This window comes from Pongo pygmaeus, chromosome 3 (genome assembly GCF_028885625.2).
Source record: "Pongo pygmaeus isolate AG05252 chromosome 3, NHGRI_mPonPyg2-v2.0_pri, whole genome shotgun sequence".
Lineage (NCBI taxonomy): Eukaryota > Metazoa > Chordata > Mammalia > Primates > Hominidae > Pongo > Pongo pygmaeus.
The window spans coordinates 91080561-91097366 of record NC_072376.2 but is presented as its reverse complement, the minus strand read 5'-3'; the positions used below and the strand labels follow the sequence as shown (position 1 = coordinate 91097366).

General features: G+C 37.8%; 1 protein-coding gene across 2 annotated transcripts in view; it reads right to left on the bottom strand.

Moving 5' to 3' along the window:
• The window catches only part of BMP2K (BMP2 inducible kinase), a 142136-nt gene that overhangs the window by 74339 nt on the left and 50991 nt on the right, over positions 1–16806 (bottom strand). For both annotated transcript variants that reach the window (XM_054486538.2, XM_054486539.2), the window contains exons 2-3: positions 15474–15592; positions 8071–8176 (exon numbers count right to left, since the gene is read on the bottom strand). In XM_054486538.2, coding sequence (XP_054342513.1) covers positions 8071–8176; positions 15474–15592 — 225 coding nt within the window. The remainder of the gene's footprint in view (positions 1–8070; positions 8177–15473; positions 15593–16806) is intronic.

The window sequence follows — 16806 nt, the reverse complement described above, 5'->3', positions numbered from 1 at the left end:
CAGTTTAGGAAAGAGCTTGATGACTTTGAATAACTCAAAGAAAGCCAGTATGACTTTCTTTACAACTTAAAGAAAGCTGATATGCTCTAGGAAGCAGAGGAGACAATAAGGTGAGATGAGACTGGCAAGGCAGACAGGGATCAGCCATACTTTAGATTCTATCTCAACAGCCAAAGAAACTTCCTCATCTGACTTTCAAAAAAATCTCATCTAGGGTTAGGGGAATCAAAAGAGTCAAAACGGGCTAAGAGGTAAAATCTATCCAGATAACAGATAATGGACCAAAATAATTGACTAAAATCAAATTGCCACACATATACCATTAAGCCCTGAGAAGGTTATATATTACAATATAGAAATTGATAGTCTAATAATGATTCTTAATTATTAACAAAACATTAATCATCATTATATTTTAGGAATGCAAGTAAATATGTGATTCGCACAGAAATCAGTCTAATAAAAACTGAGTTTGGGAATTCAAAAAAACATAAAGCATTCATTAACCTGCAACTTTCCTTTAACAAGGTTAGATAAATGAACATATGCTATTTTACAATCTATGAGAAGGTACATATAAACTTGTTCCTTTTATTATTACTGTCTAAGCAATCTTGTCTTTTCTGAGAATATTTTTCTCATATAATTTTAAAGCAAAAAGAACATTAATTTTACCTATGAATCCCCAACTTTCAGAAAACTCAAGTGTAACTTGTTCAGATTATCTCACAAGACTGGGGCACCTGACCATGCAGCAACTTCCACCACTCCCTCATTTGGCAGACTCCCTGTCTTTTAATTAAACCCAGGCTTCTCTAGTTTAAGAATAATTAAACAGAATTAAAAAATGCTTTCTTTGTGTACATTCACATCCTTGAAATATCATATCATAGCTAAAGAAATCATAACCTTGAACTCAATCCACCTCTTCCAAACTTTCAATGTTAAAATAAGCAGAATAAATTTTAAACAAACTTTAATTCCCTTTCTTCTGTCCAGAGACCTTTGAAGTAGAAATCCTCAATCACAAAAAACAAGTCCCTAGAGAAAACTAAAAACTATATTTGGGCTGAATTTCAAATGAAATAAATAAAATTTCATTACTCAAAAATCAGAGTTTTCTGAAAATTAAAGCTTAAAAGAAGGTATTCTAATAAAAAAAGGTAAAAAGTCAGATATGGAAATCAAACATATACTGAAGGTCTTTTAAAATGAGATACCCCAACTTTAAACGTGGGGCTTGCAACTTAGCTCACACCTGGCCAATCAGGTAGCAAAGAGAGCTCACTAAAATGCTAATTAGGCAAAAACAGGAGGTAAAGAAACAGCCAATCATCTATCGCCTGAGAGCACAGCGGGAGGGACAATGATCAGGATATAAACCCAGGCATTTGAGCTGGCAATGGCTACCCTCTTCGGGTCCCTCCCTTTGTATGGGAGCTGTTTTCACTCTATTAAATCTTGCAACTGCAAATAAATAAATAAATACATAAATAAAAATAAAATAAAATGAGATCCCTACAACTCTCAACTCTTTCCATATTTTCCAAAGAGGTATCATTAACCCAAAACAAAAGCTTTTTACACTCTGCCAAATTTCATCACTAACATTAAAAAGCAACATTTTTCTAACCTCTTAAAAAGGTGTTCAACAACATCCCTATCTGAGTACACATATTACCACTTAGTTAAAAAAAACCATAAATACAACCTATTACTCCATTTAAATTTCTGATAATATGACTTTTTTATTTTTACAACTGTGATGGTTAATACTGAGTGTCAACTTGATTGGATTGAAGGATGCAAAGTACTGATTCTGGGTTTGTCTGTGAGGGTGTTCCCAAAGGAGATTAACATTTGAGTCAGCGGGCAGGGAAAGGCAGACCCACCCTTAATCTGGGTGGGCACAATCTAATCAGCTGCCAGCACAGCCAGAATAAAAAGCAGGCAGAAGAACAGGAAAAGACCAGACTGGCTTAGCCTCCCAGCCTACATCTTTCTCCCATGCTGGATGCCTCCTGCCCTTGAACATCTCTCCAACTGCTTCAGCTTTTGCAGTCGGACTGGCTTCCTTGCTCCTCAGCTTACAGATGGCATATTGTGAGACCTTGTGATTTCCTGAGTTAATACTTTATATATATATAAACCTCCCCTTTATATGTATATCTATCCTATTAGTTCTGTCCCTCTAGAAAACCCTGACTAATACAACAAGATTATTCAATTTTATCTGTAGTAGATCGCATTACTGGCCTTAAATTTTCAAACTTCACTTTTTACATGCACTTTGTCATGTAACTCTGCAGTCTGTCCCAATAAATGAGGCAGATAAATTTCCTGCTCTCTGATTTGGGCTCAGTCATGTGATTTTCTTTAGCCAACAGAAACCGGTAAAAGCGTCAGTGTCCTAGTCCCGAGACTAGGCCTTAAGAGGCCTCATGTGCTTCTACATGCCTTCTGATGTTTCTATCATCCACATGAGAAAACCATCCTCAGGACAGCTTGCTAGTGCCAGAAAGAGGACGACGGACACGTGAAGCAGAGCTACTCCAACTAATCCCAGCTAACCACTGCCATGCGAGCAAGCCGTGCCAAAATCTGCAATGCCACCCAACCAAGCTAAGTTGAAAGCAGCTGGCCCATGGATACACAGGTGATAATAAATGAATGTTATTTTACGCTACTGAGTTTTGGAATTTTTTTTAATTAAGCAAATACTAACAGATATATAATCCATGGAAACATATGTAGAATACTTCCTAAAAACATACATCAAAAATTCATAAATTTTCATAATTTACTCACAAATTATTCATAAAATACTATAAATGTGCTCAAAATACCAATACTGATTTCTGGAAGTCTGAGACCTAAAGTACATAATTTCTCTTTAAATCTATGTATCAAAATATTAGCAAATAAAGCAGTATCAAACCATGAATTTACAAAGACAAAAGATGATTACACTCGACAGAAGATGATGGTAAACACTGAATACCTAAAACCACGTAAGGGGATACGAGCTATATAACATATGTTTTACTCTCTGTACAGTTTTATCCCTACATAATAAAAACCAATGTCCCTGAACTGTATACATTATATAGGTTCCCTTACTAAAATACCTTAATTGTTAAACAATTTTATGTAATGCAATTAGCTGTTACAGAGGAAGTAAGTGGAGAATATTTAGTCCTCTATTCTCTGCCCTTCCAAATCTCTCCTCCCCCATGGGAGAAAAAGGAACTTATCTAATTGATTCATCTGAGAAAAGAGATTGTGCATACTCCATTGAGAAAACTGAGCATACTCCATTCAGGCATTCTTGATTTCTTCTATTAAGAAATAATTGCCCACTTAGAGGGTCCAACTGATCTGTAATACATGTAGTAACCTTAGCAGGTAAAACATCCGAAGAAAACTTCGAACAAAAAAAGAGAAAGCATGGTTTGTCCATGTCCCCACCCAAAGCTCATCGCGAAATCCCACATGTTGTGAGAGGGACCCATTGGGAGGTAGCTGAAACATGGGGGCAAGTCTTTCCTCTACTGTTCTCGTGATGGTGAATAAGTCTCACGACATCTGATGGTTTTAAAAAGGGACGTAAAAGGGACGGTCCCCTGCACAAACCCTCTCTGTCTGCTGCCATCCACATAAAACGTGACTTGCTCCTCCTTGCCTTCCACCATGATTGAGAGGCTTCCCCAGCCACATGGAACTGTAAGTCCAATTAAACCTCTTTCTTTTGTAAATTGCCCTGTCTCGAGTATGTCTTTATCAGCAGCATGAAAATGGACTAATACAGCAAGGAAAAGAAAAAAATTTAAAACTAACATTAGCTGGGCACAGTGGTTCTGCCCTTAATCCCAACACTTTGGGAGGCTGAGGTGGGAGGACTGCTTGAGGCCAGGAGTTCCAGACCACCCTGGGCTACAAAGTGAGACCCTGTTTCTACAAAAAATTAAAAATTAAGAAATTGGCCAGGCATGGCCATGTGCACCTCTAATCCCAGCTACTCAAGAGGCTGAGGCAGAAGGATCACTTGAGTCCTGAAGTTTGACTTTGGACTCCAGTGTGGATGACAGAGTGAGACCTTGTCTCAAAAACAAAGAAAGAAGGGTCAGGGGTAGAAAGAAAGAAAAATGGATACACTGAAATTAATATCCACAGACAAAAAAAGATTTGCAGCTAAAACAAAAACTAGGTGTATTTTTTTCCCCAATATCCCTGCATGGTAACAAGGTGTACTTTAGCAAAGAACACTGAGAGAACACGAAAGAGCCAAGCTGGGAGTGGTAGCTCACACCTATAATCCCAGCATTCTAGGAGGCCGAAGCAGGTGGATCACTTGAAGTCAGGAGCTCAAGACCAGCCTGGCCAACATGGCAAAACCCCATCTCTACTAAAAATACAAAAATTAGTCAGGTGTGGTGGTGCACACCTGTAATCCCAGCTACTCAAGAGGCTAAGGCATGAATGAGAATTGCTTGAACCCACAAGGCACAGGATGCAGTAAACTGAGATGGCACTATGCACCCTCTAGCTTAGGTGACAGAGCAAAACTACATCTCAAAAAAAAAAAAAGAGTCCTTGGAAATTAAAAATAATATAATAGAAATACAAAATTCTATAGAAGAGCTAAAAGAGGAATGCTTCCAACAATAAAAGAATAAAGAAAAGGAAAATAAGAAAAGAAAATCAGAGGATTATCAATCCAGAAAGCTCAGAACATCTGAAAGAAAATGAGAAGTCCAGTAAGAGAGAACAGAAAATGGAAGACAAAAACGCCACAAAAAGCATACCAAAAATGACACACAGTAAGGCATGTATATCTTGAAATTTCAATACGTTGTAGATAAAGGAAAGATTCAAACTAAAAGTGTCCATGGAGAAAAGATGTCACGTAGAAAAATTAAGCAATCACAATAACATCAATTTGCCAACAACACTAAGAAAAAAGTGGAATGATGTCCTCAAAATTCTGGATCAAAATTATTTCCAACCTATAATGTTTTAGCCAGCCAAAGTAACAATCAATGTGGGCACTGAATAAAAATATATTTATATATGCAAGGTTTCAAAAATGCTTCTCCAAAAAATCCAGTCAGAAAGCTACTGAAAAACAAAGTCTTCCAAATTAGGGAGTGAAAACAAAGGTGTGGCATAAGTAGCAGGGAATCCAAGACAGAAGGGAGGCAAAGGGAATTTCCAGAAGGACAGCTAACTGCTGTTCAAAATTAAGCAGGATGATCGAAGTCTCCCCAAGGGGTGTTTTTAAGGGAAGAAAAAAATGAAATCAAAACAAATATTAAAATGTCTAAACATACTGCATAATTACTTTTACTTCTTTTTTTTTTGAGACGGAGTCTCATTCTGTTGCCCAGGCTGGAGTGCAGTGGAGCGATCTTGGCTCACTGCAACCTCCACCTCCCAGGTTCACGCCATTCTCCTGCCTCAGCCTCCCGAGTAGCTGGGACTATAGGCGTCCGCCACCATGCCCAGCTAATTTTTTGTATTTTTAGTAGAGAAGGGGTTTCACTATGTTGGTCAGGCTGGTCTCGAACTCCTGACCTCTTGATCCACCTGCCTCGGCCTCCCGAAGTGCTGGGATTATAGGTGTTAGCCACTGTGCCCAGCCAATTATTTTTACTTCTATTGGAAAATGCGGGACTAAAATATTAATATACAAGAAGAAAATTAGGCAAATGAAAAATGAGGTAATTACTAATTCCAGGAAAAAAAAGGATAAGAAAATACAACTACAGACACCATTAAATGCGAAAATAAACACTGATTTGGTCCAAAACCTGAGAATATCTATACTAGAAGTAAAATTCTTACCTTTTCTTAGAGACAATATCTAAAACATCAAAAATAGCACTAGAAAACTTTCAAGAGCCTCTTCATGCACAGAATTATATACTTCCCTTGATTTTCTAAGTCCTTTCTCTTTTGTACCCTTAAGAAATCACTAAAATTACTGATTCTCTTTTATATAATGCAGTGTGGAAATATGGAAGTAAATATAAGAAACATCTCAAATATTTTAAAGGGACTACCTCTGAAAAGAGGGATGAGGCAGGAGGGTACTGATTTAGCCACAGCTTAAGATATTTGACTTTTTTTTTTTTTTTTTTTTTTGACACGGAGTCTTGCTATGTGCCCAGGCTGGAGTGCAGTGGTGCGATCTCGGTTCATTGCAAGCTCCACCTCCCGGGTTCATGCCATTCTCCTGCCTCAGCCTCCCAAGGAGCTGGGACTCCAGGCACCCGCCACCATGCTCGGCTAACTTTTTTTTTGTATTTTTAGTAGAGACAGGGTTTCACCGTGTTAGCCAGGATGGTCTCGATCTCCTGACCTCGTGATCAACCCGCCTCTGCCTTCCAAAGTGCTGAGATTATAGGCATGAGCCACTGCGCATGGCCAACTATTTGACTTTTTAAACCATATACATAAATTACTTTGATAAAAATTTTAAATTTCATATACCACAGAGCTTGATGATTTGAATACCGGATAACTATTTCTAAAAAATTTTTAAAATAAAACAATGCATTCCTCAAAAAACAGATATGATCATTCTTCTACTTTAAAATAAAATTTGCCCCTAAAACTTGAAGGTCATTTGATTCCCCTTTTAAGATGTCTTCTAAGTGACAATTAAATTTATCCAAGGTTACGATTATGCTTGATTCAAGTATCTTTTAAAAGTTACAAGTAGTCAAGGGCTATGAGTAAACTCTACGAATTAGCACTATAAATACTAGAATTCAGGAAAATGGGGTAGAAAAAAATCAGCATCTTCTCCTAAAAGAGATCACAGTACAGTACTTTATAGTAGAGAAGATAAGACATAAAGAAAAAACAATCGAGAAACATCTGTTTGTTAAATATTGTGTATGGAAATAAGTTACAAATATATCACAGTAGGTATTGTAACATTGATTCACTTCATTTCCCCCATCCTTCCCTCCTTAAAATACTGCAGTAAACAAGATCATATTTTCTCCAACATCACCATCATCTCCCTCTTCTTCCACAACCTTCAGGAAACTGTAAGAGTTTCTGGGATAATAATTAGCAATCACTACTGTCTGAAGAGAATGTAAATGTAAACCAGGGCTCCCTAGAACCACAAGTGCCAAATATGGCTTGCAAGTTTGTAGGAAATAGAATATTTGCCTCCACCTTTCCACACATTAAAATTTTTAAGGCCAGACATGGTGGCTCATGCCTGTAATCCCAGCACTTTGGGAGGCCGAGGTGGGCGGATCACGAGGTCAGGAGATCGAGACCATCCTGGTGAACATGGTGAAACCCCATCTCTACTAAAAATACAAAAAATTAGCCGAGCCTCGTGGCGGGCACCTGTAGTCCCAGCTACTCGGGAGGCTGAGGCAGGAGAAAGGCGTGAACCCAGGAGGCGGAGCTGGTAGTGAGCCAAGATCTCACCACTGCACTCTAGCCTGGGTGACAGAGAGAGACTCTGTCTCAAAAAAAAAAAAAAACCAAAATTAAATGTCAGGAATTTTTTTTATGATGATGATGATTAAGGTATGCTATACAAGTAAATATTTATTTTAAAACATCACATTAGATCCAAATAAAATGTGATTTTCTATATTCTAATGTTTACAAACACCACCAAGAGACTACATAAAACAGGTTTATAAAGTCTACAGATCAAAATGCATCCTCCAAATTTAACGTAGTAGAGTGCTGGAAAAATCTTACAACATTAATATTGACATATTATACTCTTCTTGGTTGGATTACAAAAGAATTCTATGGAGAGCAAGAACTGTAACTCTGTACCTGCTTAGATTTCCTATTTTAAACTCAATATCACTTTTCTCATTCTGCATTTACATGCTCATATCATAACTGCAGCAACTATGACTAGGTTTTAAATAATGTTTTAACAATATTCCTAACTACATAATGAAAGGTAAGATTACAATAAGTGACTAGAATTAGTTAGCAGCTACCCTGGAAATAACAAATATACCTAGTAACCCATTTAAGGAGAAACTTTTTATTACAGTACAAATGCAAAAAAACACTTACCTCGACAATATTCCATTAAGATAAGGACTTCCCATACATTATCACTAATTGAATTAACAGCACAGTCCAAATAACCCACAATATTTTTGTGACCAGATAGCTCTTTCTGGAAAGAAAAAAAAAATGAAAACTAGAAAATGTACATTTTAGAGGTATAGAATTAGTAACGGTTTGAAGCCTAAATTAATGTAAAGAATTTCAAAAGGTAAGAATTAAGCATGAGTACAGAATCTAACATAGGTATATCTCCCAATGCTATGACTGTAATTTTCTAACAGCAAATATCAAAATTATTTTTAAATTGAACTGTGAAAATGGTTCACTCAAAAGGAATAGCTCCCAAAAGTGTACAAAGAACTTGAGAATAAAATATTATAACTTTTATTATATTTGTTTTTATCTAAAAAATAAAATAACTAAGCTCCAATATTTATTAACAATTATATTCTCATTTATTTTGCCTGCAACGTATTGCAATTTACGTGTAGCTATTACATGAATTTATAGATACATGCACTTCTAACTAAATAACCTAAAAAAATGAACAAGTGGCTAAAAAGATTTCTAAAAAGAAACCATAAAGATAATGCTAATACAAATATAAGGAAATTAAGAAAATGAAAAATCTGAAACTTTTGCATCTTTTACAAAATAGTCATCAGCATACAATGAGGTTAAGAATAATAATCTACTCTGTTCCACTGGGAAATTTAAAAACAACTATTAAAAATATTATTTAAAATAAATTCACATCAACTATCGTTACCAATAAACCTAGTTTTAACTATGCAATGTAATTTGAAATAAGGGGCTAAAGGCCACTGAACATGGGAATTATTTTAAGTAAATATACATAATGGGGACGAATCATCAAAAAAGTTGACAGACCACCATTCTAAAGACCTAATCTCCCTAAAAAATGTTCAAAAGCGTAAGATTTGAGTGTGCTGCTCCTCATATATCTCTCAAAAATCATACAAATTCTATTGAGAGGAAGAAAGAAGTCTTGTACAATAGTACAAAACTATAATATCTTGACTCAAGTTAGTTAGAGAACTTAGTCTAAGCTTCTCCATCATCTTGAGGTAAATCTTTTCACCCTTCTAGCTAATAGCCTTACCTGTACAAAAGTAAATGCCAAAGCCTAATCATCTCTAATCTAGCTAAGGAATACAGAAAATAAAAGCAGAATTTAAAAAAGTCAGATGGTGCAAATGCACTTATTTGCTAACAAAAGGGATTGTAATATGTGTGTTAGTAAAGACGCTGATACAAAATAAGAAATCCCCCTCTTAGCAGGTGGATAAGTAGGACTGACATTAATAACAAGTGTTGGCAAGAACGCGGAAAAATACTTTCCTTAGAACATAAAATGGTTCAGCTGCTACGGAAAATACTCAACATAAAAGTACATATAACCCAGCAATTCCACTCCTAGGTATATACCCAAAACAACTGAAACCAGGTACTCAAGCAAATAGATGCATGCACATATTCATGCCAGTATTAATTATAATACCCAAAAGACAGAAACAGCCCAAATGCTCATCAAATAATTTCTTAAACTGTATCAACAGATGAATGATAAATAAATTGTGTTACAGACATATAACGGGATATTATTCAGCCACAAAAAATAAAGATGCTATAATTATGTGAATTTCACCTCAACAAAACAATCTTCAAATATATATATGCACCTGTGTGTGTGTTTGTGTGTAAGCACTCAAAAAACCATGGAGAAAGAGAAAAGAGGATGAAGAGGAGGGGAGAAATGGGAGGACAAGGAATAAGAACAAGAATAAGAAGCCATCCAGAGCACTGAGCATATGCAACCCTAGAAAAGGAGGAAATTTTTATTCTACATTTTTTTTAACTACTTAGGCTAGTTAAGTTAGAGTCACTGAAGTTTTTAATGGCCTATTAAAATATTTTTCACTTTTCTTAATATTTAAAAATAAGTTTTCCCTTGTTTAAAGATGCCTTGCCATTAATTACAAAGGTCACAGAAAAACAATCAACGTTAGAGCGTGATATTAAAAGTGAAAAACAAAACTAATTGTTGTTTGTGAATAAAAACACATACAGTGAATGCACAGGAACAGTAAACAGAATTCAGACAGTAGGATTTTTTTGGATAAGGAGAATAGCAAAGGTGTACCTCATTTTATTGTGCTGCATTTTTAAAAAGTGGTACTTTGCTTTATTATGCTCTGCAGATACTGCATTTTACACAAATTAAAGGTTTGTGGCAATCCTGCATAGAGCAAGTTTATAGGCACCATTTTTTCCAATAGCATGTGCTCAGTTTGTGTCTCTGTCATATTTTGGTAATTCTCATACTATTTCAAACTTTGCCATTATTATAACAACAGTTATGATAATCTGTAATCAGTGATGGTTGATGTTATTATTCTAATTGTTTCATGGCAACACAAACTGTGTCCATATAACACAGTGAACTTAATAAATGTTATATGTGTTCTAACTGTTCCACCGGCTAGCCATTCCTCAGGCTCCCTCTCCTTGGGGTTCCCTCCATCATAAAACACAACAATACTGAAGAGTCCCACAATTCTCTTTTTAATCAAAAGCTAGAAATAGTTAAGCTTAATGAGAAAGGCACATGGAAAGCCAAAGAAGCGCGACATCTAAGCCTTTTATTACACCAGTCAGCCAAATTTTGAATGCAAAGGAAAAATTCTTGAAGGAAGTTAAAAGTGCTACTCCCATGGACACACAAATGGTAAAAAAGCAAAACAGCCTTATTGCTGACATGGAGAAAGTTTTAACGGTCTAGACAGAAGATCAAGCCAACCACTACATTCCCTAAAGCCAAAGCTTTAATCCAGAGCAAAGCCCCAACTGCCTTCAATTCTATGAAGGCTGAAGAAGTGAGGAAAGCTGCAGAAGAGTAGTTTGAAGCTAGCAGAGGTTGGTTCATGAGGTTTAAGGAAAAAAGCCATTTCCAGCACATATTAAGTACAAAGTAAAGCAGGAAATGCAGCAAGTTATTCAGAAGATTTAACTAAGATAACTGATGAAGGTGGCTGCACTAAACAACAGATTTTCAATATAGACAAAACAGCCTTCTATTGCAAGAAGATGCCATCTAGGATTTTTAGAGCTAAAGAGAAGAAGTTGATGCTGTATTCAAAATTTCAAAGGATAGGCTAACTCTCTTGTTAAGGGCAAATGCTACTGGTGACTTTAAGTTGAAATCAATGCTTACTTGCCATTCCAAAACTGTTAAGCCCTTAAGAACTATGCTAAACATACTCTGTTTGTGCTCTATAAATAAAACAACAAAGCCTGAATGACATTACATCTGTTTCCAGCATGGTTTACTGAATATTTTAAGCCCACTGTTGAAATCTACTGCTCAGAAAAAGAGATTCCTTTCAAAATATTACTGCTCATTGACAATGTACCTAGTCACCCATGAGCTCTGACGGAAATGTACAAAAAAATTAATACTGATGGCTGGGTGTGGTGGCTCTTGCCTATAATCCTAGCATTTTGGGAATCCAAGGAGGGCAGATAACAAGCTCAGGAGTTCACGACCAGCCTGGGCAACATGGTGAAACCCCATCTCTACTAAAAATACAAAAAAATTAGCCAGGTATGGTGGCACCTGCCTATAGTCCCAGCTCCTCGGGAGGCTGGGGCATTAGAATCACTTGCACCCAGGAGGCCAAGGTTGCAGTGAGCCAAGATCACACCACCACACTCCAGCCCTGGGCAACAGAGCAAGACATCATCTCAAAAAAAGAAAGAAAGAAAGAAATTAATATTGTTTTCATGCCTGCTAACACAACATCCATTCTTCAGCCCATGAGTCAAGGAGTAATTTTAACTTTCAAGTCTTATTATTTAAAAAATATATTTCTTAAGACTATAGCTGCCATAAATAATGACTTCTCTGATGGATCTGGGCAAAGTAAATTACAAATCTTGTGGAAAGGATTCACCATTCTAGATGCCATTAAAAACATTTGTGATTCATAGGAGGAAGTCAAAATATTAACATCAACAAGAGTTTGGAAGAGGCTGATTCCCATCCTCACGGATGATGCTGAGGAATTCATGACTTCAGTGAAGGAAGTAACTGCAGACATGGTAGAAACAGAAAAAAAAAAAAAAAAAAAAACTAGAATTAAGTGGAGTCTGAAGATCTGACTGAATTGCTGTGAAATGAGGAGTTGCTTCTTATGAATGAGCAAAGATAGTGGTCTCTTGAGATGGAATCTACTTCCTGGTGAAGAGGCTGAGAACATTGTTGAAATAATACCAAAGGATTTAAGAATATTACACAAACATGGTTGATAAAGCAGTGACAAGATTTGACATGATTGCCTCCAATTCTGAAAGAAGTCCTACTGTGGATAAAGTGCTATCAAACAGTATTGCATGCTACAGAAAAAGCTTTCATGAAAGGAAAAGTCAACTGATGTGGCAAACTTCACTGCTGTTTAAAACCCACTTCTACCCAGTGTTCCATTATTGGAACGCTAAGCATGTGGGAGTTATTTATATCCTACTGTTCAAGGTCATCGCCAAGGTCTGATTTTTCACTCATGCAAAAATTCAAAAAATTGCAACCTCCAGCATAAATGGGTTAAGAAACTTCCACAGCTACCCCGCCCCTTCCTTCAGCAACCACTACCCTGATCAGTCAGCAGCCTTCAACATCAAAGCAAGACCCTCTACCAGCAACAAGACTGCACTTTGCTGAAGGCTCTGGTGATCATCGGTTGTTTCTTAACAATATTTTTAAATTAAGGTATATACAATTTTTTTAGGCATAATGCTATTGTACATTTTATAGACTACAGTGTAGTGTTGTGGTGTTGTGATACTATATTGGTTTTTGTCCACAGTTCCTGGTTCATAACTCCCAAAGCCCTAGTCATAGTCTTTTGTTATAATGTTGGGTGTCTTAGGCCTCAGGAAACAGAATCTCTCCTGCCCTCCTTTCACCTGCCCCAAGGCAGGACTCTAATCTTTCCCTACCTTTCTGACTGTGGGTCTTAAAACTCTCCCCAGAAAGAGTCCTGCACTATACCCTGGGGGAAGGAATGCCGACCTCACGAAGCTTCTATAAAAACCCAGGAGGACTGGGTTCAGGGAGCTTCCAGATAGCTGAATATGTGAGGGTTCCTGGGGGAAGGTGTGCCCACGGAGGCAAGGAAGCTCTGTACCCCTTCCCCCATACCTCATACCCTATGCATCACTTCATTTGTACCCTTTGCAATATCCTTTAAAATATGCCACTAACCATAAGTGTTTCCCTGAGTTCTGTGAGCCACTTCAGCCAATTAATAGAACCTAAAGAGCCGGTGGTGGGAACTGCAACTTTAAGTTAGAAGGTGAAGGCTGGAAGACTCAGCAAGTCTGCTCTTCCATCTTCTCCTTCCTGCTTTATTCTAGCCATGCTGGCAGCTGATTAGATGGTGCCCACCCAGATTGAGGATAGGTCTGCTCTCGTGCTACCTGGGGAATGCAAGAAGGAGATACTCTTAAGCAGGGAGTCTCTTTACCCCTAGGGTGACTCTGGAACTGTGTGAGGTGCTGCTGGATTCTACTGGACACTTAGACAGTGCACTATGAACAGCTCTTAATTGACCAACAAGGAGTTACATGGTTTACAGACGACAGTTCCAAAGTGAATGGACAACATTCTGTTTGGACGGCTGCTACTTTGATCAAAGAAAGTAAAACATATCAGCAAGGTGGGCTGAATTGCATGCAGTTTTTTTGTTTTGTTTTGTTTTGTTTTTACAGTAATGGCAGAACTGAACAGTGGTGGAAGCCCCTGTGTTTGAGTTTTTTTTACTGACTGACAGGCAGTAATCAATGGCCTGGCCACACAACCTATGGAAATTTGAGGGGTGCATTAAAGTAGAACAAGTCAGTGCCCATCAGAAGAACTCCCTTCCAGACTGGGAAGGTGACTGGAATCAGCAAGCAGGTCTGTCTGTGTGCTCCCTGGAGGTGGCCATCTGAAATGAGCGCACATAGGGGTATTGCAGCAGTGCAGACATAGGATGAATAAAGACACGTTCCTTTTACACCCTCACAGGCACGTAATGCCAGTGAGAACTGTTCTAAGTGTCAGCAAGACAGACAGAGACTACCGATGGCTATGGATGAGATTCCCTGATAGGAAGGCCCTGAACATACCTGGCAAGTGAGACTGATGCTGGTAGCCCTCAGGGGGCTATGAATAGGTCTTCAGAGGAATAGACATTGACTCTGGACTGGGCTTTGCTTATGCAATGGAATACAAAAATGCTCAGAGTGCCATAAAAAAAAAAAAAAGAAAGAAAGATAAGACAGTGTATGGAATTAGAGGGCCAACTATCATTTCTTCAGACCAAGGAACACAATGTACAGTCCATAATGTTCAACAATGGGGCAGAGAAAGGTCCTCCACAGAGTAATAGTTTGATATAGAAGTAGAATAGGCAACTGAAATATTGGTCTAAAATGGGAAGATAAAAACTGTAACCATAACTTTTGTATGCACTGGGAAGCCAAAAAAACTGTGTGACTTGCTTTCTTGCAACATTCACTTTATTGCAGTGGTCTGGAACCAAACTCGTATCTTCAAGGTATGCCTATACAGGGATACAGTTGAGAACGAACACAAAGAAGGCTCCGATAGTATTTGTAGGGTTTAATTTCTTAAGCTGGATGATGAATAAGCTTGGTGTTTACTATATAACTCAGTAAATATTTCTATCCTGAAAATACTCCACAATGAAAAAGTATTTAAGAAAAAAAAAGAAAGAAAGCAGAGTAGCTTTAAAGTATACAGGATGATGTTTGTAGGTTACATGCAAATACTACATTTTACATACGGGCCTTGAGCATTCTCAGATTTCAGCATCTGCAGAGTTTAGTATCTGTAGTGGGTCCTAGAACCAAATCCCCATAGAAGACCAAGGGATGACTATACTGCAAATTACCAGATTATCTTCTAATTTAATGATCTTCAAAGATTATTATAAATAAGCAGCTTGCCTAAAAGCTGGTTAATGTTATAGAAAACAAAACAGGCCAGGCACGGTGGCTCACACCTGTAATCCCAACAGTTTGGGAGGCCAAGGCAAGCAGATCACCTGAGGTCAGGAGTTCAAGACCAGCCTGCCCAACATGGTGAAACCCTGTCTCTACTAAAAATACAAAAAATTAGCCAGGTATGGTGATGGACATCTGTAATCCTGGCTACTTGGGAGTCTGAGGCATGAGAATTGCTTGAACCTGGGAGATGGAGGTTGCAGTGAGCTGAGATCATGCCACTGCACTCCAGCCTGGATGACAAAGCAAGACTCCATCCCAAGAAAAATAAAAAATAAAAACTTGCAAAATTTCTGAAAGAGAACTACTCCTTCACTTACCATAATTGTAATTTCCCTTTTACAAACACTGAGGTCTGGCATGTTATTGACATACATTCGCTTCAATGCACATCGGATTCCACCGTGAGTACGCACGAGGAAAACTGTGGAGAATCCACCTAGAAAAACAAAGCACCAATTAATTTAAAAGAAACAGAAACAAATGCCAAAATTATGTAATATAATCGTAGAGCATACTGGAGGAAAATAAAGAATGATTGTACCCAAGACAAAAATAAGTGCAATAAAGCCACTAGTAGATTAAATGCCAAAACACTGGCTTCCTAAGTCAATCATGAAGTAGTACTTAGAGGAAAATATGCTTCTTGAATGAAGACACTTCTCTCTTAAAGGCTAAAATTTCACCTTTTGCACTAGAATACCTTTTATGTAGTATAGTGAAAAATGTCACAATTATGTTACTAAAGTTTGGTATATACAAATGACTGCCTACATATCAGAATCTCCCTCTTGGATGACAAAACACTGACGTTATTTAATATGAGACATCAATGGGATCAGATAGGTGCTTCCCTCCTCCAGTTCCAGAAGATGAACCAATATTGTTCTAAGCCCATCACAGGAATCTCATTTCCCCTTATCAGTAACTGATTTAGGATTGGGTATGTAACTAGTTCTTGCTAATTGAACATGTAAAGTCAGTCCGAGTTGCAGGGAATGATTTTCCATAGGTAAAAGAGACTGGTAGAGAAGGCCCTGCTCTTTTGCTTTCTGATTTTGTTGCCTATGATGTTTAGCCCTAATGCAGTCATCTATGGCCATAATGCAACAAAGAATCAGAAAGAAAATGATCCAAAACACAGACATTTGGCCTATTGAATCAGCCAACTCTGGAACCACCTCCCTCTAGAACTCACACAGTAAATGTCTTCATTACTTAAGCCATGGTTTATATGGAAATTCTGTTTTTTGGGTTTTTTTGTTTTTGTTTTTGAGATGGAGTTTCACCCTTGTTGCCCAGGCTGGAGTGCAGTGGCACAATCTCGGCTCACCGCAACCTCCACCTCCCAGGTTCAAGCAACTTTCCTGCCTCAGCCTCCCAAGTCGCTGGGTCAATAGGCGCCTGCCACCATACCTGGCTAATTTTTTGTATTTTTAGTAGAGACGAGGCTTCACTATGTTGGCCAGGCTGCTGGTCTTGAACTCCTGATTTCATGATCCGCCCGCCTTGTCCTCCCAAAGTGCTGGGATTACAGGCGTAAGCCACAGTGCCTGGCTGGGAATTCTGTTAACTGCAGCTGAGAAAGCATCTTATCTGAAGCACTAGGTAGGTATTCTAAAGAACAATTCTGTCATATCTAAACAAAGATTT